Source organism: Alligator sinensis, unplaced genomic scaffold (genome assembly GCF_000455745.1).
Source record: "Alligator sinensis unplaced genomic scaffold, ASM45574v1 scaffold1473_1, whole genome shotgun sequence".
NCBI lineage: Eukaryota > Metazoa > Chordata > Crocodylia > Alligatoridae > Alligator > Alligator sinensis.
Genome location: NW_005843100.1, coordinates 115811 through 138778, shown reverse-complemented (window position 1 = coordinate 138778; position 22968 = coordinate 115811). Strand labels below are relative to the sequence as shown.

General features: G+C 42.8%; 1 protein-coding gene across 3 annotated transcripts in view; it reads left to right on the top strand.

Moving 5' to 3' along the window:
* Nucleotides 1-22968, top strand: part of LTBP1 (latent transforming growth factor beta binding protein 1) — a 212997-nt gene that overhangs the window by 75948 nt on the left and 114081 nt on the right. For all 3 annotated transcript variants that reach the window (XM_025193791.1, XM_025193792.1, XM_025193793.1), the window contains exon 6: nt 19118-19240. In XM_025193791.1, coding sequence (XP_025049576.1) covers nt 19118-19240 — 123 coding nt within the window. The remainder of the gene's footprint in view (nt 1-19117; nt 19241-22968) is intronic.

Below are 22968 nucleotides of genomic sequence, written 5' to 3'. Positions count from 1 at the left end.
TTAGGAGATCTAAATTAATTTCTAGGTTTTGATCATGTGTTATAGAATCATTGAACAGTAGGATTGGATAGGACCTCAGGTAGTCAATTAGTTCAACCTCCTGATCAAGGCAAGATTGTCCCTTATTAAGCCACCCCAGTCACACTGTTGGTTCATGTCCTCTCTGGTCCTTTTCTGCAGTACTGCAGTACAACCAGTCATCTCCCAATCTCTATTTGTGCATGTGATTGTTCTGTCTGAAGTGTAGGACTTTGCATTTGTCTTTGCTGAATTTTATCCACTTGATTTCAGTCCATTTCTCAAATTTTATCAAGGTTGTCCTGAATACTAGCCCTACCCTACCAAACATCACCATCTCCACTGAACTTGTTGTCATCTGCAAATTTGCTAAGTGTGCAATCAGTCTAATTCTTCAAATCATCAGTGAAGATAATACTGGACCCAGTTCAGACCTGGGGAAACCTACTTGATGCCTCCTTCTACCTAGACATAGAACCATTGATGACTACTCATTGAGCACAATGATCTAGCCAGTTATGTATCTACCCTGCAATTATTTCATATAAGCTGTATTTCTTTACTTTATAATGAGAATGTAGTGGGAGATAGTATCAAAAGTCTTGCTAAAGTCAAGATATATCACATCTATTGCTCTTCTCCTGTCCACAGAGCCCATCTTCTTGTCATAGAAGGAAATCAAGTTAATCAGGCCTGATGATGAATCCATGTTGGCTGTTCCTAATCACCGTGTTCTCCTCCAGGTCCTTAGAAGTAGCTATACTTTTTGGGAAGTGCACTATAGGTCCAAAGTATGAGATAGTACCACTCTAATAATCAGCCACCACCATTACCTGGTGCTTCTGAATCCCATTGCCACAAGGATATGGCAACACTGCAGCTCACCATCCCTGGAAATGTTCAAGAGAAGGTTACACAGACAGTTGACTGGGATGGTTTAGTTTAGGGGTGATCCTGCCTTGAGCAGGGGGCTGAACTAGATGATCTCATGAGGTCCTTTCCAGCCCTACTTTCCCATGATCCTATGTTTATTTTCATTTGCCAGTTAGGGGATTCCATTTTAGTGTAGACTGTTCTTAGCTGCATCTGCTATTTGGGGCCCAGTCCTAGATTCAAATTGATATATATTCTAATCCATCCTTTCTGATTTAGGTTTTTCTTGCACCTAGTATCCATCCTTCATTGCTGATCATGAAAAAATACTAATCTTTATAAGGCCTCCTTTCTGTGTAGACATTTATATTAGTTTAGACATTTTAGAATGCCAGGTTCCCTATACAGTTTAGGGAAGGAGATTTTTCAGAGGTGCTTTATTTGTACTCATGTTCTCCTAGTGTGTGATACAAGAAAGAAACTTACAGAGGAGGTACTGAGAACATACTTCCCTGGACTTTCATTCTTTCTTGTTTAGATTGAAGGCTTTGGATGGGTAGTCAAAGCTTGTTTGTTCCAAGCTTCTTGCATCTGAAGATCTTTCCTCTTTATAGACTAGCCAATCTAGAGACAGTGGGTGTTTTTTCAGCAGCCTGGAAAGGAAAGAAATAGAAGAGCATGAAGTCACCAGCTTTTCTGTCAGAGTGAAACTCTAAGTCAGACATAAATCATGTGATAGCTCCCAGAATCCATGAGGTGTGTTCAACAACACACAACTACTTTGAATATTATTTTTTGGTTTATTTTATTTGATTGCTGGTTTCTGCAGTCATTGCATAATAGGATATCTTTAAGGTGCATTTGTTTCATGTTTTCAAGCTTTTTCTAGCACCCATAAAAACTCAAAACAAAGTGGAGAGAGGTGTGGGGGGGGGAGTTCTCACATACACAGTCTCTTAATTCCAGCATCTAGGGCTTTTAGTAGAACACCAGGGGCCAGGTTCTCTGCCACCTATTAGGCATGCAGGTAAATTTAGTGTAATCCCTATTCTACTCTGTTCACGTCTCTCAAAAACTGTTAATACCAAAAGTATGTGGGTCCTCCCTTTCCTTGCTGGCTTTTGTGACTCATTCTTAAGGGTAAATATAGAGTTTATTACAGAAGTAGAATCACTAATGGATTTTCAGGAACTTAAACAGGATAGACAGTGTGGGTTGTTGGATATACAATGCTCACAACTAGGCTTTCTGTTTCTGAGTTCCCTTTCTAGATCAAACATTTCTAAGAGCCTTCTTGGTACCTAGGCTGATACTCCATAAGGCTTTGCACATTTGCTTTTTATTCTCCGTCATCCATTTGGCCTCTTTAGTCACAGGCTACAGAGAAAAATTTCAGAGAGAGCAATTGAAAAGAATGGAATGGAATGTTCCACTTAGTTCCTAAAAGGTCTGTGCGGTCAACTGAACTGTCAGCCTGGGTCTTTAATGCAGACTATTTCTGTGCCGTGTATGTTTTACTAAATGACTTTCAGCACTTTCAGAAATTATGACCTAGAATGACACAGACTTTGCTTTGAAGCATTTTCTGTCCAAGACAAAACTCATAGATTATTTGAATTTTTGGAGTCCCATCATTAAAAGAAAAAAAAGTCACCTTCAATAAGTAAAGGCTTATTAGAATTTACTATCAGTATCTGGCCCATTTTACTTGGTCCTTAGTTAAATCTCTTTACTAAAGAAATTTAAATATATTTCCTTACATCCATTCAGTGGTTTGTCGTCTCAGCTGCAACATGATAAAGACCAAAGGAGGGAGAACTTCTTGACAGCTACTTGGTGAGGAAAAAATGAAAAATCAATAACTTGGGAAAGAGAACTTATTCCCTAGTCAAGTTAACCTTAAGAATTGTGAGCTTATCAAATTTGGTAGTGAAATTCTAAATCAAAGACCAATCATGTGATGAGCCTTGGGTACCATGAGAAACAAGAGGTCCTCTTTTGTATAGCTAGATATTTATGAGGGTATGTCTATTATGCTGACCATCTTATGACAAGAAATTTAGGCTCAATTTCAGCAAAGCATTTAAGCCTGTACCTAGATCTTACTGATGACAAAGAGATTTACTTCTACTTCAAATTCAGGGCTTGCTTACAATTTAGGCTCCATTTCAGCAAAGCATTTAAGCCTGTACCTAGATCTTACTGATGACAAAGAGATTTACTTCTACTTCAAATTCAGGGCTTGCTTACATGGTTGGCTTACTCAGGAACTACTTTGTTCCTAAACTTGGAAAAACTCCATTTTAATTCAGGTAGAAAAATCTGCCCTATGCAGGCAAGGTTCATCTTTGTAAAGATGACTGCCTTCTTTCCAAAAGAAATTTCAGGATTTGAGATTCTATTAACTTTCTTCTATGACAGCTTTAGAGACTAATTCAAATCATCCTTCATCTATGAGTCCTGTTAACATGTTCCACCTTTAATCTAAAAATGAGACCTTTCTTCCATGGTGTCAACTACTTAAACAGTCCTCCTAATTCCTAGAAATCTTTCCCAGTAGTATTATGAACTCTTATGTTCCAGAATATGGAGCAAAAGAAGCATTATACTTTAAGATTTACAGTTGATGTAATGAAACGCATGTGTACAGCATAAACTTGAAAATCTAAACTTTCCATTGCCTTCTGTGGAGGAATTTCTTAACATTCTTATCATAAATCACTTACATAATACATAAAATAGAATATGAAGCCTCTTATAAAACAGAGAGTAATGTTGCAACACTAAGAATAATGTTAGATTAGGGCTGTCCAACTAAAAGCCTTCAGGCTGCCTGTGATACAACCACCACTCCACTCATTGCTCTTGCAGCAGCTGGGGTCTCTGGACTCTGCCTCCCTCTGGCTTTTGATTCTTGTCCTGTTCCAGGGACAGCATGGTGCAGACAGAAGGTGCTGGGGTGACCATGCTATTTATTTTGCAGAGGACAGTGCCAGGCTCTGCAAAGGAGGGAGCCAGACTGCCCATTCTGTGTGCTACAGGTGGGATGCCTATGTGATGTGCATGGCTGGAATGGGGTGGGCAGGGGTCCCGCACATGTGGCCAGGAGGAAGGGGGCTGCCCACAATATGGGGCAGACTGCCTCCATGGTGTTTTGGGGCTGGGAGAGGAGGCTGTGTGTATAGGGAGGGGCACCATGGGCTGTGCATGTGGCAAGGACAGAGTTAGGCTGCACATATGGCGAGGTGGGAGGAGCTGGGTTGTGCGCATGGTTGGGGGGAAGCTAGGTCAGAGCATGGTGAGGGGAAGAGGCCAAGGGGGTGGTCCCCAGGGCACGCATCCCCCGCAGTGTGTGGCTCGCAACAGCTTGGAAGATGGACAGCCCTCTGTTAGATCATTTCACAGTGTTCATTACTGAAGTATCTGCCAGATTTTTTTCTACTAAAACTTAAGAAAATTCTGGGAAAATAGTTTTGATAACAATATAAATAAAGAAGTCTAATGACATTATTAATATTTCTGAAATGTATAGCTTTCAGTGTTGACATACTTGTGTCAACAAATTTATAACTGCTACTTCCAGAAAGAAATTTACTTTTATTTTTAAATGGCTGGTACTAGTGGTATCTTTCAGAAAAATAAAATCCCTCAACACTGTATTAAAGGATTAATTTTTGTTTGGAATTATTTTGTTCAAAATACCTTTAATGACCTTTGTCTGTTTCTGTTGAGCTCTTCTGATTCTTTATCTTGAGTTAAAATGTTTTCTTTAAAAATGAATACAGCAGATTTAAATTGCATACTGTCATAAGGCTGCAGCTTTGACCTGATTACATTAACAAACATTTATTCACTTTTAGCTCTACAATTTTTTTTGTTTTGAGGACTGGTCAATGTGCCAAGCAGTGTTGATTTGATAAGCATACATTACATTGCATTAAGCACAGGGATGAAGAAGCAGATTTAATTTTAAAGATGTTTCAAATTCCAACTTGTGTTTGTGACCAAATATGGACCTAAAGGCAGTGGTTTTGATGCATGTTTTTAAACAAGTTGCATTGTAGAGGGGAGAGAATGTTCCCCAGACTTGGGCCTAGATAGCTGATAGTTGCCCCTAAGGAAGCATTGCGACAGCTGGGATAGCAGAAACATGGAGGTGCTTCACCCATGTTCCTCTCCCCTTATACTCCTGTTTCTTTGGGTCTACAGAGGAGATAAGGTATGGAGTTGGTTATGACAGCTTTAGGTTGCTCAGGGATCAGATCCATAGCAGAGCAGTGCTTCATGGTCATTTGGGCTTGCTGGAGAGTTGTACAAAGAGGATGTTGTGGGCACTAGGATCAGCCCAGAGGTTAGTTTTCAGGCACCTTCAATTTCTAATTGCAGTACATAGTTTTGATAACTGTTAGGTTGTGCTGGGTTTTCAAAGGTTTCTGCCTGAGCTATTAAGGTAAAAATGCTGCATTTTGTGGGTAAATTAGAAGCACAGTATCTTTATGACATGTAAGGTAAAACACTCAACCTGTTTTACAGTAACAAAGCAAAGCATATACTTTTTGGTGTACGCATATACAGGTGCATATGTAATTTTAATATGGACAGAAATTTTCCCTAGAACTGGTCATTACCAGGCACCCTGGTTTTCTCTGATTGAAATAAAATCCCCAATTTTTGGTTTAAAGAAAGTAACCCCAAATCCACATTTTTCCATGATTAAAATGAAACACCACTAATATATATATATATATTAGTGGTGTTTCATTTTAATCATGGAAAAATGTGGATTTGGGGTTACTTTCTTTAAACCAAAAATTGGGGATTTTATTTCAATCAGAGAAAACCAGGATCCCTGGTCATTACTGTTTAGGATACTTTGCAATCAGGGGAGAAGGAAAAATAATAAGCTAAATTCTGATGTGTGTTACACTGTAATAAACCTAAAGCCATTCCATTGCAGTCAGTGGCTCTCGTTCTGGCCTGTGATGGAGCTGAAATTAGTATAGCCTAATGAAAGTGGCTAAGAAAGAGCGAAGGTGGTTCTGTGATAATTTGTGCTCTCTAGATTTTGGACACAGTAGGAAACTAGAATTGTATACAGCACGAGCTGGTATAACTCCAATAGCTACTTTAACTTACGTAAAAGGCCGTTGAAGTAGTCCAAGACAATTGGATTCCAGCAGATGCTGGCCAAGCAACCTTCTTTCCAGAGCCAACCACTTTTTGATTTTGGCATGCCATATGAAAATGCAGAAAATTTCCTGCTTTATAGTTTTATATACCCACAGAACAAATGTACAGTGGTGACAGGACAGTTTGAATTGGATTAATTGAAATCACTTTGAATTTAAACTTGGAATAACTAAGAGCAGAATTTGGCCAACAGCTCACATTTTTCTATATCTAAATTACCAAGTTTCTTATTTATTTTTAAAAACATTTTTTCTAATTATGTTTAACATTAGCCCCCAAAATTCATACTTTAGAGGATGAATAAGTGAGCTGACCAAATAAATCATAACCAGGGATCAGGGTTTTCTGTTTGTTATGGAAAAACACGGATCTTCTCCTTGAAATGAGAAAAACGTAGAAATCCACAGATTTCCCTTTGCAGGTTGGCAGAGTTCCAGCTAGCCAAGAGGCTGCTTGGGGCTGGGGGCAGGGGGCAGGAGGGTGATCAAGCAGGGGGCACCATATGCATGTGCACACATGCACGTGGCAGCCAGGCAGCATGGTAGAGAGCAGTTCATGCAGCTCCCAACAGAGTAAGTCTATGGGCAGGGTGCATAGGCTATGTGTCAGGAGAGCAGAGGGGGCATAGGCGACATGTCCGGAGGGAATGGAGGGGGCATGTGCCCCACCAGATTTGTGTGCCCATGGTGGGCATAGGCCTGCAGCCTGGCTGGGCTGGCACAGCACAGGAGCCTCCTCTGGAGCCCAGTCGGAGGGACCCAGCATGGGAGGGTGCAGCAGGGTGGTGAGACTGGTCACTGCTGCCACTGGTACCCCTGTGCCAGCTGTGCTGCCAGCAGTGCAAGGAGTAATGGACCAGGTCGGGACTGCACTGCCCTCACCTCCTCCTGACTCCAGCTACACCTGCACCAGACTGCAGCTCTGCCCTGCCACCATAGCTCGGTTATACCACCTCTGCCACTTCTCTCAAGCTGTGGCTTTACCCCAGAGGGGAGGTGGGGTGCGGGGGAGCATGGGTGTCCTGAGGGGAGTGGCAGCAGCTGGGCCATGGTGGTGGGGTAGAGCTGCAGCCTGGTGTGCGAGCGGCTGATGACAGGAGGAGGTGAGAGCAGTGTGGCCCCTCCAGTCCTTTACTCTTTGGGCTACTGGTGGCACAACTGGCATGGAAGTCCTGGCAGCGGCAGCAATGAGTCTCACCACCCTGCTCCACCCTTTGACAGTGGGTCCTGCCCACTGGGCCACAGAAGCAGCTCCTGCCTGGTGCCAGTCCAGCCAAGCTGCAACACTATGTCTGCTCTGGGTGCAGAAATCTGGGGGGCATGTACCCCCCAATTCACGCCTGATGCATTGCCTATGTCAGGGGTTGTCAGCTGGGGGTATGTGTACCCCTAGGGGTACTTGGAAAGGTCACAGGGGGTACACACAGCTCTTACCCAGGGGAGGGGCACCGGCACTGGCCCCATGTGGCACACCACAGCACCTCCCACCCCCCCACCCCAGCTTGCTCTCTTGATTGGCTGCCAAGACGCTGTCCTTGGCCAATAGTCAAGGGTGAGGAGGCGCCCCTCTGCAGACGGACATGGGGCGGTGGGGCTAACATGTGGCGGCCACCTCCATCACCCACCACCCCAGGCTGCCGCCTCCCAGGAGCAGGGCCTGGGGGCCAGGTTGAGGGCAATGGCGCCCCTCTGCAAGCTGCATAGGCGCTGCCGGCTGGATGCAGGGGGGGCGGCCTCACACATGATAGCTCCAACCATGCCGCGCATCACTTTTCCTCAGCCAGTCACAATCGCATGCCGGCCGTTAACAGTCCATGGAGCCGCACATGTGACCAGCAATGGAAAAGCAGTGTGCGGTGATGCAGGGAGGTGGGTGGCAGTGGCTGGTGCCTGCAAGTGCATGGGTACACTAGAAGGGGTACACTAGTTTAAAAAGGTTGAAAACCCCTGGCCTATGGCATCACTTATGGTCAGGCACCCCCCTCTGCCCTACACACTCCTGTCTTGCCCCACATCACACTCTCTGCTGCCCCACACACCTACCAGGTTCCCCACACACTGGGGGCCTGGGGTGGAGGGGTAGGGGTTGAGAGTGAGGGGCACCGGCAGGGCCAGAGGGCTGCAGGTCAGGAATGAGTGGCACCAGCGGGGATGAGGGGCTGTGGGTCAGGAATCAGGGGTAGTGGTGGGGATGGAGGTCTGCAGGTCAGAAGTGAGGGGCACTGGCAGGGCCAGGGGCCACCAGCATGGTGGAGGAAGCTATGGTTTGGGAGCGAGGGGAAACAGCATATCAGAGCTGTTCAGTGCCACAAAGCAGTTGGGGCAACAGCTGCAGCTGGACCTGTGTCCTTGTGAATGAAGGGGGCAGGGGGAGCTCTGATTTTTGATGATAAAAAAAACCAAAATCAAACACCGAAATATATAGATATTTAGAATTTATTTTATTATAATGACTGAGGCACTGGTAGGCTTCCAAATTGTAAAATATATCAGTAAAACATGATGTTCAAATGGTACCTATATATATGGTGGTGTTTCATTTCAATTGCAGAAAACTGTGGATTTGGGGGGTTTTAATCAAAGAAGCGTCACTGTCTACACGTGTTCACCATTTACTGTGTGGTAAATTTGTCTACTGTGCAGTTAGCTACTATCTGTAAATACAGGTAGTAAACTAACTGCTCAATAGATACTGCACAATATTGCTCCTGGTCAGCTCCAACACCAGAGGGCCACAGGGTACAGGGAACTCCCCTGGTTAGGAGCCGGGAGCCGAGCAGCTTGGGGTAGTTTTCTGCTCCCCACCCCTGTCCTGGTGCTGCTTGGCTCCCTCCTCCCAGGAGCCAAGAGCCAAGCAGTGCCAGGACTGGGGAACTCTCTGCTTCCCTGCGCAGCTGAAGGCTGGTTGGAACTGCCCCAGAAGCAGGATGGCTCCTGGCCAGCCTCTGGCTGCTTGAGGATTTCCCTGCCCAGCTGGCGGCTGGCTGAGAGGTGCCCCAAAAGTGGGACAGCTCCCAGACAGCCCCCAGCTGCACGGGGAAGCCCTGCTGGGCACAGGGCTTGTCCCCATGTGAGAGAGCTGTGGTTGTAGCCGGCAGACCTTTCCTGTCCTCATGTGCATCAGGACCAGCCCCTATGCTCCCTGCCAGCTCCCAGACTAGCACCTCAGGGAGGAGCCTGGTGCTCCCTCTGGATGCTGCAGAGGGTCAGAGCAGAGTAGTAGCAGCCCTGTACCATGCTGCTCCCATTGGGAGCAGATTTATTCCCAACAGGGAGCACATGTGGACATGATCCCAAAGAAGGCTTACTGCACAATATTTTATTGCACAGTAAGCCTTTATAGCATTAATAGCATATGTAGATGTGCCCAGTGTGAATTATATTCTGAGGCATGTTGTATGTGATAAAATATGGTATATACAAAGAGAGGTGCTTAGCTGTGTTAGTCTGAAGTCAGAACAAAGAGAGCCTGAAGAAGCTACAGGGACTCAGAATCTCTCAGGGAAAGGAAGGTGTTAAAAAAAAAAAGATAGCAAACAAGGAACGGGACATTTTAGAATATTAAATCTTTTTTCTGGGAATATACAATTCTTCTGTGAATCAATTCCTAGAAAGATCAGGTTACTGTAAGAATTTCTTGCTGCAGTTAGACGACTAACATTTCATTTTATATTGCCACTTTCACATCAAATAATTTTGTTTGCCTGTATGTAATCATGACTTCAGAAGTATGATCGGTTCATTGTCTGATTCTTTTAACCGTTTATGTACCTAGATTCTGGCAAGAAGCTTTCATAATATTGTCCTCATTCTGCGTCTGTTTTCAGTTCAGATATTTGACTATGAAAGCTTAAAATTCACTGTTATAAGCATTAAGATCAATAAAACTTGTTTGCTTGAATATTCATGGAAAGTCAGAAGAAAAAAGTGCACATACAGCAAATGGCAATTCATTTTTAAATTCAAGCCAATATTTGGTGATTTTTTTTCAATATTTCTTTACCTCTAGTGATTCATTAGTTAATGGATGTAAAGCACCTTGAAGATGACAGTAGTCTATAAGTGTTTATTAGTAGTATTAGTAAAATTCCACAGTATATTTTTATTATACATAGGAAACACTTAATTTAACATTCACATTTAAAGCTATGGTACCTATATTTCTGTCTAAGCTAATATCAACTTGTCACTCTATCTATTTCCTACACTTTTTTATTTAAATAATATATTTAAACATTGAAGTAGCTTCATTGTCTTAAAGTCATACCTTCATGTAAGTGGGAAAACATTCAGAAGGAAAATGCCTCTTTATTTCAGTCTGTTTTTTCCAAGAAATTCAGTGGCAAAGTGAGTGACTAGCACATTGTATTTTCTAAAAGCACATTAGTCTAAGAATAGTCTTATACTTTTAGGCCTATGAAATCTACGGAAAGTTGTTGTAGACTAGGGGTTTTTTTTGTAAAGACAGCCTATTTTAATCATATTACCTACAAGTTTGTTAGATAAATAGTGGTGGACAAGGTGAGCACAAATCACTAAGGCTGGAAATAGACATCACTAAATCAGGAAGATTAGCTGTGTTGGGACATGTCCTGGCACAGCTGATCTGCTTAATTCAATAAAAAACATGTTGCCTGTTGTCCTACCTGTTGATGCTGCAGAACAACAGACAAGCTGTTTTCCTGAGGCATGAGGGGTCAAGTGCTGTATGCCCCAGGAGTTCCCATGTAGGATCAGGCCCTACCAGCCCTGGGAGAGCCTGCCAGCTTTCCATGCTTACTGAGATGTGCCCAGATATGTCCCTGGGATCTCCAGGGCGTGTCTGGGTAAGCAGGGAAACCCGACTTTCTCTGCTTATACAAGTACTCCTGGAAATCCTGAGAGCATGTCTTGGTAAGCAAGGAAAGCTAGGCAGGCTCTCCTACAGCTGGAAGGGTCCAATCCTGCACAGAAATTCCTAGGGCATGCAGAATCAGGCCTCTCAAGCTTCCCAGCCCTTTTCCAGAGATGATATAGTTGAGGATGGTCCTGCTTTCAGCAGTGGTCAGACTAGATGAATTCCTGAGGTCCCTTCCAACCCTAAATTCCTGTGATTCTATGAAGAGAGTGAGAAGCTCCAGCCTGCCTGGACTCTTCTATCAGACAGCAAATAGATGTCCACCACAGTAAAGCAGCACAAATTATTAACATCTTCTGCAGCCACAATTTTGGGCATTTGTGTTGCAACAAAAGGTATGGACATCTATTTGCTTTCACTTAGGGCCACCATAAAAATTTTTATGGCAGCACAAAGGCAACATCTGTTTCCACCCTAAGTTTTATTATCTGGAATTTCTGCAGGTAATTGGTCCGTGCCATCCATACAAGGTGTTCAGAGAAAAAGCTCTTCACTTGACCCTCCATATATAAAGCTTCATATGATTTGGGTTTATTTATTAGTGAAGATTAATGAGGAATTTAGTATAAATATTGACTGTACTATAAATCTGTGCTATGAAAGGTACATTTTTAGTATACTTCGATTTTTCAGTTTTAGTATACTTTGATTTTTCAGATTTTATCTTGAGCGAATTATACTGTTAATAGTGGTGATCCTAGTGTGGAAGTGTTTTAGCATTTGGCTGAATAGTAAAATGATGATATGTAGTATTACTGTAGGATCATAGGAAGGTAGGGCTGGAAGGGACCTCTTAAGGAGTCCAGCCCCCTGATCAAGACAGGCTTATATTTGACTAAACCATCCCAGCCAAGGATCTGTCTAAGCTGCTATGGAAATATCCGGGGATAGATAGTATACAACTTCTCTAGGTAGCCTGTTCCAATGTTTGGCCACCCTCACAGTTAGAAAGTTCCTCCTAATCTTCAACCTAAATTTCCTCTGCTGCAGGTTGAGGCCTTTGCTCTTTATCTTGTCCCCTACAGCTGCAGAAAAAAGTCTCTTTCCATCCTCTTTGTAATCACCCTTCAGGTATTTGAAGACCGTTATGTCTTCTCTAGACTAACTAACCCTAACTCTTTCAACCTTTCTTCGTAAGTCATGCTTCCCAGGTCTCTTAGCATTGTTGTCACTCTCTGCTAGACTCTTCCCAATCTGTCCAATCTCCAAAGTGTGAGGCCTGAAACTGGACACAGCATTCCAAGTGAGGCCCCACTGGTGCTGAAGAGAGTGTATGAATCACTTCCTTTGATTTAATTATTCTATCCCATGTGCAGGACTTTGTACTTGTCTTTGCTGAATCTCATCTGACTGTTAGTGTACAGTTTTTCCAGTCTTTCCAGGTTATTCGGAATCCTAGCCCTATCTTTGTGTGTCCACAGTTCTAACCAACTTGGTGTTATTTGCAAATTTGCTAAGCATGCGCTCAGTCCCATGGTCCAAACCATTAATGAAGATTTTACACTATACCAAAACGAGGACAGACCCCTGGAGAATCCCACTTGATACTTTCTCCCAACTAGACATTGAGACAAGGATGACTACTTGTTGAGCACAATGAACCAGCCAGTTATTAGGCCTGCGCGAAGCGGGTAGTAGTCACTTCAGATTCAGATTTGGCCGATTTGGGGGACAGTGATTCAATTCGTTGATTCAAATCACTATCCCGAATTGATTTGGCAGCTTCACACATAGGTCAACACCTCCTTTTTTCCCCCTACCTATCCTTCCTGAACAAGCTTTACCCACCCATGGCAGTACTTCAGTCACGTGGACTTATCTTACTATGTTTCTATAATTCCAGTGAAATCATAATTCTGTGATTTTTATTAGCATCTCCACTTCTTCCTGTTTATTCCCCATGCATCTTGCTAGGGCTGTCAGTTAATCACAGTTAACTTACGTGATTAACGTGAAAACAAATAAATCGCCTTAATCATGCACATTGTTTTGACCAATGGAGTAGACCAGCTCCAGTTCATTGGGACCTGTGCACAGAGCCCCAACCCCAGCCCGCTCTGCGTCTGCTTCAGACTCACCCGCCCATGCTGAGCAGCAGCAGCAGCCAGGCAGAAGCTGCTACTCGGCACAGGGGAAAAGTGGTCCCTCTTCTTTGCTACTGCCAGGTCCTTCTTGCTGCAGCTGCCCAGAGCCTGCACCTGGCCTGCCCTGCAGCTCCTCTCTACTGCCATCACTGCTGCCTCTGGGCCATCCAGTGGGGCAGCGTGGCAGTGCAGATGAGTCACAGGGCAGCCTGAACGTGGGCTCTCAGGCAGCTGTAGCAAGAGGGGTCCAGCAGCAGTGAGGGAGAGGGATGCTTTTCCTTCACACTGAGCAGCAGTTTCTGCCCAGCCACTGCCACTGCTCAGCATGGGCAGATGAGTTTGGAGGTGAGCCAGGGTTGGGGCTGTTTGCACAGATTCCAGCTGGTCTGCTCCAGCTGGGGTGAGTCTGGAGTGGGCACAGGGCAGAGTCCAGGGCTGGGGCTGTGTATTGTTGGTGGTGGCGGGGAGGAGCTGCAGGATGCACAGGCCCTGGGCTGTTGGGGGGCGGGGGAGTGAGGACTATTGTTTAACTGTGCAATTAAAATTGTGATTAATTGCGACTTTTTTTTAATCTCACAATTAATTGTGATTAATTTTTTAATAGTTTGTCAGCCGTACTTCTCACATTAGCATATGCACATTTAAGGTATTTAACTCATGGTGTACATGTAGGTCTAGTCAGATGCCTAATGAATGACGGTAGGTTTAATGTCTGTCCTGTAAGCATATGTATTTTAAATTTACATTTCAGATAGTATTTTCTCTCTCACCCACTCCTTTGTTTTTTCCTTAGTTCTTCCTGCTAGAGAACATGTTGCAAAGTCTTTTGGAGCTCTTCCTACAAGCACCCCTGATACTGATTAAAGGCTTGCCTCTACTCAGACACACATATTGCTTCATTTTTGAGAGCAGAGTCCATTTCTGAGGTTAACCCATGCCTTCCCAAAGGGGTTGGTACTTAGTCAGGGACAACATGGATTGTCCCAGGTTTATAGCACAGCATGATGATTCTCAACCAGGTCCTGCATCACCCTGGGTGCCATGACATTCTTTTAAGGGTGCTCTGGGGTGCCATGTAATATTAGCACTGTTACATGCAGAAACACCTACACCTGGATTCCAATTTGAAATATTTATTCAAATAGGAATCCATGTGTAGGTGTTTGAAATAGGAATCCATAGTGTCAAAACCATTCTGACCTGTAGTGATCTTCCTGAGTTCTTTGTAACAGAAGAATTGCTCTGTAATTTTTCCATAGTCAAGAAATGAGTGAACACTAGGAGCAGGCATTTTTCAGTGGCTGTCTTGAAGGAGGGCCTTGAATCTAAAAAGTTTAAGAACCACTAGTGTAGTATCTAGGAAACATTCTGTCAATCCCAAGGTGCAACCAATGGTTATAGGCATTGGTTTAAAGGAAGTGTTAGCTTTAGATTTATGGTGATAATTTTATCCCGTGCCCTTTACATGAAATCCCATGTATCACATGTGGTTCAGAAGTGCATCCTTTTTTTCATTTTCCACAGGCATGATCTATAGCGGTCCCTTAACTTTACAGCAGCAGCAATATAAGACTCAGTTACTGTAATTCTACCTCTGTTAAGCTTTTTCATTGCTTACCTCTTGTTCAAAATGGAGCAGAAGTTTGGCTCACTGTCTTGAGCTCCTGTTATCCTATTTCCTCTCTCTCAGTGCTTCATACCGGTAAGAGATAAAATGGATCGCTGGCACTTTTCAATAGGAGAGCCTGTTATATTCAAGAATGTTATCCTGAACCTGCCTGATATGTCATCTTGAACCTTTAGATCATTGGGTCATAGGTCAGAGAACACAGGTGAAAGGCTGGTTTGCTATCTCATGCTGGAGAGCCAGAAAGGGAGGACTAGAGAATACTAGGGGTAGGAGAACAGTAGAAGGTTTGGCCTGCTGCCTTCTCTTTGGCCAGAGAGCTGAGCCAGAGGGCTCTGACCCTGGAGATTAGTTGAAAGACTTACTTGCACACTTCTCTGATCTGGAACTAGAATACCAAGGAAATAACTAAGGAGTCATAAACACATATATGTTTTAATTAATCTTTTCCCACTTTAAAAAAAACACCCTAGTATCTGTGGTTTCTATCCCTGGCTCCCTATTAGGGCTGTGCAAAGCTTCGGCCACTGATTTGATTCAGAGGAGATTCGGCAGCCGAATCTCCGATTGTGAATCAAATCAGGAGACCCATTAATCTCTCCAATTCAAATCGGAAGCCTCTGAATCATTTTGGAGAGATTTGTAGAGATTCAATGATTCAGCCATAGACACAGCTTTATATGTTTTCTCTATGTACCCCGAGGTACCAGGCACAGTTCGTGAACGCTGGGATGGTGGGGTGGATGGAGCGTTCCATGGGAGCACGGGGGGGGTCCCCTTTGCCCCGCCCCCCGGCTCAACGACTGGTGCCTCCTGGGTCTGGGGGAGGCACCCAGGGTCCTCCCAAGGCCAGTCGCTGAGCCAGGAGGACACGGGGGAGGGTCTGCCGCTGAGCGCACAAGGGACCACCCCCCACGCTCCCTTGGGATGCTCCATGCACCCTATCTCAGCATTCACGAGCTGTGCCTGGTACCTTGAGGTATGTAGAAAAAACATTTAAATCTGTGCCTATGGCTGAATTGCTGATTCTCTGAATCAGAATCACATCTTCAGATTCAGCCAAATCGAATTAGGACAGTGATCTGAATCAGGTAATTGAATAATTGTCCCCCCGAAACGGGCTGAATCTGAATCCGAATTGAATGTTGCCCACTTTGCACACCCCTACTCCCTGTTTATAATTGTCACAGTTTTGTTCTGTCCTTTCCAACCCATCATATTTGTTCAAATGCATGAGCTTGTTTAGTATTTGAATTTTTTCTGTTGCTTTTATTATGCTGCATGGTGTTCCAAGAACCTGAGGAATGTTAGGTGTTTTATATTAACAAGTATTGTTATTAGAGAAATTGGATTAATTCTTTTCATTAAAATCTTAAGAGTATTTGATAAATCCATATTAGAAGGTCTGTTTTGAAATGCAGTAAGCAAGCTAGTTTATAAACTGCAAAAATAATTTATTTTTCTTCCTGTTGATATGTCCTTACTTAAACTCCACATCTTTACTTATTCCCTGATGTATTATGTTGGAAGAAATCAGTAATACTCTGTTTAAATAGGATGTCGAAAGACAACAAGTTCATTACTATATTAGTATCTCTTGACTGGTGTTGAAAGATATAGCTGTGCAAGACAAAGAGGTCCCAGCTGAAGATCCCCCTGAAGGTTTTCTGGATTGTAACTTTTCTCAGTTTATTTGTTTCCAGTCAGCCCTTCCCCGGTTTTGCTGAGGTGTGGGATAGTCATTATATTCTGTTATATCGCTACAAATGAGAATCTCAGTCCAAATTTCCTCATCAAGGATATCTTAAAATCTGAAGGAATCCAGAAACGGATTTCTCCAGAATGTATCATTTACTACCCCTAACTCATGAATTCTTGAAATAGGTGATATCATGAGAGCTGCCTCTATGGAACATGGTTAACAGGCACTTGTAATTCTAGATTATCCAGGGCTGTTTTTCTTAAAGATATTAGCTGCGCCCTAAAATAATGGTAGAACTTGTAGACCAAAGTATTTGCCAAAATCCTACTCCATCTCAGAAGAATAAGAGAACCCTGTCTAATTCATTTTAGAATAAGAGAAAGCCAAAAGGGAAGGGAAGAAAATTGGTAAGGTACCCTGTCTGATGAAGGCAAAAATCTTACTCCCTTCTTCCAACCCAGGAAAAAGAGGAACTACGTTGTCTCTCAACTATCAGACATCTCTAGTAAAAGCTGCAGTAAGGGAGAAACAGTCCCCTAAGGAGACTATCCAAAGGCATAGGAGAAACAGGGACAAGAATCACAGAGTCTCCTTTACTTTTCTGTGGATATGCAGAAGTGAGATTTCCAAAGTAAAAAACCTCTACAAAGAGGGAGGAAAAAATCAGAGTCCTAAGGAGTAGTTAACTGACTCCTCTTCTTGAGAAGAGGGAAAGCCATATGAAGGTGTTGTTTCAGTCTCAGGAGGAGAATACTTAAGAAACTTTTCATCCCAAAGTATTTGGAAATTTTCCACGGAATAGGCATAGTAGGTTCTTGTTCTCCTTTCAAACAGATAAACAGGGCATAGTCCAGAGATTCTCAACCTTTTTTAGGCTCCAGATACTCTCCATAACCTTTCTGAATTTAGCAGCCCCACATTTCAAAAATGAATTTATTTTAAAAAAGTAGTGCAACTGGAAACACATTTTTTTTAAAAACTCAGAAAAGACCACAGCAGGTTAGAATGTTTTTGACACTGGAGATTTCTGTTTGAAATCTCTGGGTTTATCTTATGATTCAGTGTAGGTGTTTCCTAACAGTGCTAATATTCCATGGCACCCTTAAAAGGATCTCATGACTTCCTAGTTCAGAATCACTGACTTAGCTCAAACTGTGGCAACAAACCCTGTTTGCTCACATCACTCCTTTGTCTTTCTGTTGATGTCCTCTCTTTAGACCCTTTCTTACCAGTCCTAATGTAATGCAATTGCCACAATTCACTGAGCTGAAGCTGGGTCAATAACATGCCTTGTAGCCCCTGCCATCTACTGGAATTTGAGAGCTGCTTTGTGACCTTAGGTCTGCAGTCATTCATCTCAGAAAATTTAGATCAAGAAACTGAGAAAGAAGAACCTGAAACACATCTTACTTCTATGGAAGGGAGAGGGTCAGATCTCTAATGTGGGCATGCTGCTTTTAAGCAACATAGGACAAAATAGTAGGACAGATAGAGAAGCTTACAGAGAAAAATGGAGTAAATCAATGGGAGGGAGAGAGGAGGTACCTAGTATTATTGTGATAAACAGGAAAGATGACTGTATAAATTTTGGATTGGATTTGACTCTGCTGCCCTGTTCAGTCGCACATTGCTGCTTGGCTGAAACAAATTCATTTTTAAAGTCAGAGTACTTGAAAAATATAATGTGTGAACATAATTGCATTTTTGTTATTAGTGATGTTTCAAAGATGCAAACTCACATGTTCAGAAAAAATCTAATAAGAATGCAAATGCCGTTTATCTGCAAATGCCGCAAATCCAGTATATCAAATACCATGACATGTTCTCAAATCTAAGACAAGGTCATCCCCCCTTCCCCCGGCAATCAGCATGGGGGGGAAAAGCTCATCATCTTAGATTCACATACAAAGTGTCTGGGGATGGGGGCCTGACCAGACAGCTGCTGTGGCTCTGACTGTGGCCCAGAGCCCAGATTGGGGCCAGACTCAGACTCGCAGAATCCTCCTGCCCCTGCAGCTGCTTGCCCTCTGTAGCTTCTGCTCCTCCTTTGCCCCCTCTTCCTGCCTTACTGTCAGGTGCTGCTTGGCTTCAACTCAGGCTGTTTCCCTTGCAGGCATGGAGTACATGGAAACTCCATCTCCTGCCTGGTTAATCTGCAGCACTGATACAGAAGCATTCCCTGCCTGGTCAGTCACCAGTGCTGACACTGTGTGGTTGTCAGGGCCTGCTCTTCCACATGCTATGCTTCTGGGGATGGACTAGAGTCTGAGCAGTGTCTGACAGTAAGCGGGGTGTGGGTAAGAGGCAGTGATGGGGGAGTAGTGAAGGGAAAGGCAGAGATTGTGGGGAGCTGGGGTGGAGTGCAGGTGGCAAAGGAGGTAGGAAAGCTGCAGAGGGAAGAAGTTGGGGAGGCAGAGGGCAAGAGGGCCACCTGACCCCCGCAGTCTCCCAACTCCTCCAGCCGCTGCTTTCTCTGCTGTAGCAGGGAGGAGAGAGGCACAAATTCAAGACAACCCTCCAATAATTAGGTTCTATACTTGGAAGACTATAACAAATGTATAAATGTTCCATATATGGAATCTAATTATTGGGGGATCGTCTTAAATTCAGGGTCATCTTAGATTTGAGTAAATACAGTAATAACTGTCTTACAGTTCATCCCTATATGAAGCCTGAACTTTTTAATGTTCATTTATTGCTATTATGATTTTTTTTGTTTCCTTGCAGACATTAATGAATGCCTGCTGCAAGGGGTATGCCCTAATGGGGAGTGCTTGAATACGATGGGCAGCTACAGATGTACTTGCAAAATGGGATTTGTTCCAGACCTTACTCTTTCAAGATGCATACGTAAGTAATAGCAGTGATCACTGAACACAGGGTGGGGGGTTTCTCGCAACATAAAATGAATTAGATTACATTTTCAAGCAAGTTGTTCTTGGTTCAAGGTATCCTAATAATACTTTGTTGCAAAGAACCATGAGCTTTCATTTTTTTTAAAGCCTCTGTTAAATATAGTAAGATAATCAAATCAGAAGCTGCCATTTTGAATTGTGATGATGTAACAGAAGATTCACAGGATGCATTTAATACATGAAACAGCAGGAGATTTTCAAACTAGTACAATAAATACCATAATTTAAAAGTCATTCTTATTACAAATCCTTTGACAGTCTCCCACCTTAATTTACATTATAGATTAAATTCACCCATAGGTGAAGGGCCTGTACAATTCTGGATGTATTTACAATGAATAGGATCATGCTAAAGGAAGAGACAGGAAGTTCATACAGCACATTTATGTTTAAGTTCCAAAAAGACTGGAATACAGAAGGAAGTAGAGAAGAAGCCACAATCTGTGTTTATGCATGTTAAGGATATAAAATGGAAATGTTACCACTTCCTGAGTATCTGGCTTCTTTCAGGAAACTAAGCAGAGGAACAGGAAGAATTAAATTCACCTTTCCCGATCCACAGAGAAGCCAAATGGCTGTAACATGCTTCCCAGTTGTTATGCAATCAGCAGAAATAGAACAATGAAGCTGTCAAGTAGCTATTTTAATGGTAGTCAAGTTCTGATCAGCATGATCACATGGCATGCTGTCTCTTCTTCGCTGAGGATGGGAAGAGGGTAAAGGCAAAAGGAAACAAACATGATGCGTGCTTTGACCTTGAGCATTAGAAGGGGAGAGTGAGCAGAGGGCCGGGGAAAAAGAGATTGAAAAGAAGGAGGGCAGTGGAGACACCAGAACAAGAAGAATCAGCAGCTGAACTTCTTAAAATATGCTATAGGTTATTTAAGATAAATAATAACTATAATGTATATGATCACAAACATACCGTCAAAGGTTCACCTGAGCCAAACAACCTACTGGGATAATGTGTTTAAGGCATATAAGACAGCAGCATGCCTAACATCACATCACACCTTTGATAGACCAGGTACCCATTTACAGCCAGGCAGCCTTCAGAATAAGTCTAGAGCAAGTCTAGCACTCATGCCTCTAAAAGTGTAGCAAGATACCTTAACCACTCTGCCCCCTGTCCCAGTATAGCAGCGTAAAAAATGAAATACTGAACATTGACCTTATGGTGATATTTTCCAGCTAAAGGAAGTGAGAAACAGAAATCTGTCTAAACATTTTGACTTTCACAAAGCTCAAAAATATTGAGTACAGGAGCCAATAAAAGCAGGGAAAGTGTAATAGCTAGTTAGAACAGAGTTGTTGAGACATGATCATGAAGATCCCTGCAGTCTAGTGTGTTAATAATAGCTGCCAGCCACTTCTTATTAGAAAGATTGTACACAATATATATTTTGAGATGTATATATGCACAGTGTTTGTGTACCCCTAACTAATCACAGTGAAACCATGTGCAGAACTAAGAATGATCTGTACAGATATCTGGTATCTCTCAGTAATAATTCTGCATCCCTTTTAGTCAGTAATAATCATAATGTTTATCATTATTGTTTGTTTATAGTAGTAACTGAGAGCTTCCCTTTTCCTGTCCCTGCATTTGTCCAGACAGTCCCAACAAGGACTCATTCTTGCTTCTATCCTTTCAATTTCCCCTCCCTCATTTTAGGTACATGGAACACCCCTAAAAGCCCCATTCAATTGTAAAGAAATCCTGCTTAGCTTAAGCTGGGGCATGAGCATGACAGCCCAAACCTTCTGGAAATTTGAGCTTTCTAAAATCTAAGCAGCCTTTTCCGATCATGCACAAAAAAACCTACATTTTTTTCCAAAGTCTTTTAACTTGGTCACGTGTTGGGCAAATTTGGACAGATACAGTAAAATTATTGTATCAACAAAAACAGTATCAATCATCATTGATACAAAGATCCTACCTCCCATCCTTTGATATATTTCAGCTCCTTAGGTCCACGTATGAGTATACTGGACCTTTTAAAAGAAAAGATTATACATTTTTTTAATCTGGGAGAAACAACATATCTTTCCCTTGCCTCCAGTGGATGTTTTGGCTGTCATTAAACTAAAAATCAGCCTGAGGCACTGGGGCAGAGAAGAGACTGGAAAATTTCAGCATAAATTTTTGAAGCTTATCAAAGTTATAAATGGAGGCAGGGTCTTATAATAGAGTGTCATCAGCCTTAATAAAGATAGATTCTACCACATCTGCTTGTAAAAGTAAGTCATAATATTTCTTCAAAGGACGTTCAGAATTAAGTTTTGTGGCATAAGGAAACATATGGTAGGTAGTAGTCTTTATTCTTTCTCTTTGTTGTTTCAGTTTCTAGGGAGAGAATATTTTATCTTATATTTCTGTCACCTTACATTTCATTGAAGTAAGAAGACACATACAGAGGAAATTAAGAAAAAACTGAATTTAAATAATTTAAACAAAAATTTCTGATGTCTTTTTAACATAAGACACACAACCACTTTATCTTAGAATTAGAAAATGAAATAATCAAAGTGTTTAAATCATGTTGGTGGAGTAATGGTGCTTATCCTATAACTTAATACATACCACAAATGATACTATAAAATTGTACATGGTCAACAATACCAAGCACATAATTTGTTTCTCCCAAATGGTATTTTTCTCTCAGACATTCAGACCAGCAACCCACAGGCTATGTATTACTTGTGTGAAGTGATCCCATAGGAATTCTAATTGGAAAGGGAAAAAAACAGTTGTAGGACAAACTTACTGGGCGTGTTCAGATGAGCGCATACCTGCAGTATGCGGCAGCGCATACCTGCAGTATGTGGCACCGCAGACCCATCTATGGCGCTGCACATGCTACACATGCAGGCATTCCCTGCAGTGCTGATTTGCACTGGAAATCCTAGTGTCAAAAAAACCTGCACTAGAAAACAGGGTGGCACACATGGCAGCAGCATGCACCACCCACAACTGGAGCCTGGCCAGCCGGAGCCATACTCCAGCTGCTGGCCAGGCTCCCTTCTGTCACCACTGGAACCCTGGGAGGTCCCCAGGACTCCAGGTAAGGCTGTTGGGGCCAGCCCAGCTGCTGGCCCGAGCCTTCCCTACCCCACCTGAGGCAACTTGCCACATGCCAGAACACACATGCAGGGGTGTTCCCAGGGACAAGTAGCAGTGCTGCTATGTGCTGCTGCTATTTGTCCCTGGGAAGATGCACGCGTTTGCTCATCTGGACATGCCCACTATGTTTGTTTAACCATTGATTGTTGGATACCATTGCACATAAGGTATTGCTACATTAGTCATGGAAGTGACCATAGTATAGTGCAGGTATCAAAGCCAGCTTTAAACTAGATAACGTGGGTTCTGGTTGCAGTCTAACTGTGGCAGCACTGAGCACATGTGGGCTATTGTATCCTGCTTCTTGAATAAAACTAGCTAGAGTAAAGCTATTTGAGTATCTTTGTACTGTGCTTCAGTCACTTCTGTGATTGCACTGTAGACATACCCTTCAAGTTAGTCATTTTCCTGACTTATCTAACAATTTTTGGGTGGAATACTTGTAAGATTTCTTATGCAAGTATCCATCAGTTTGAATTAATATTTTCAGAGGTCATATAAAGTCAGATTTTAAGGCATTCCTTCACTGTAAGGCTCTC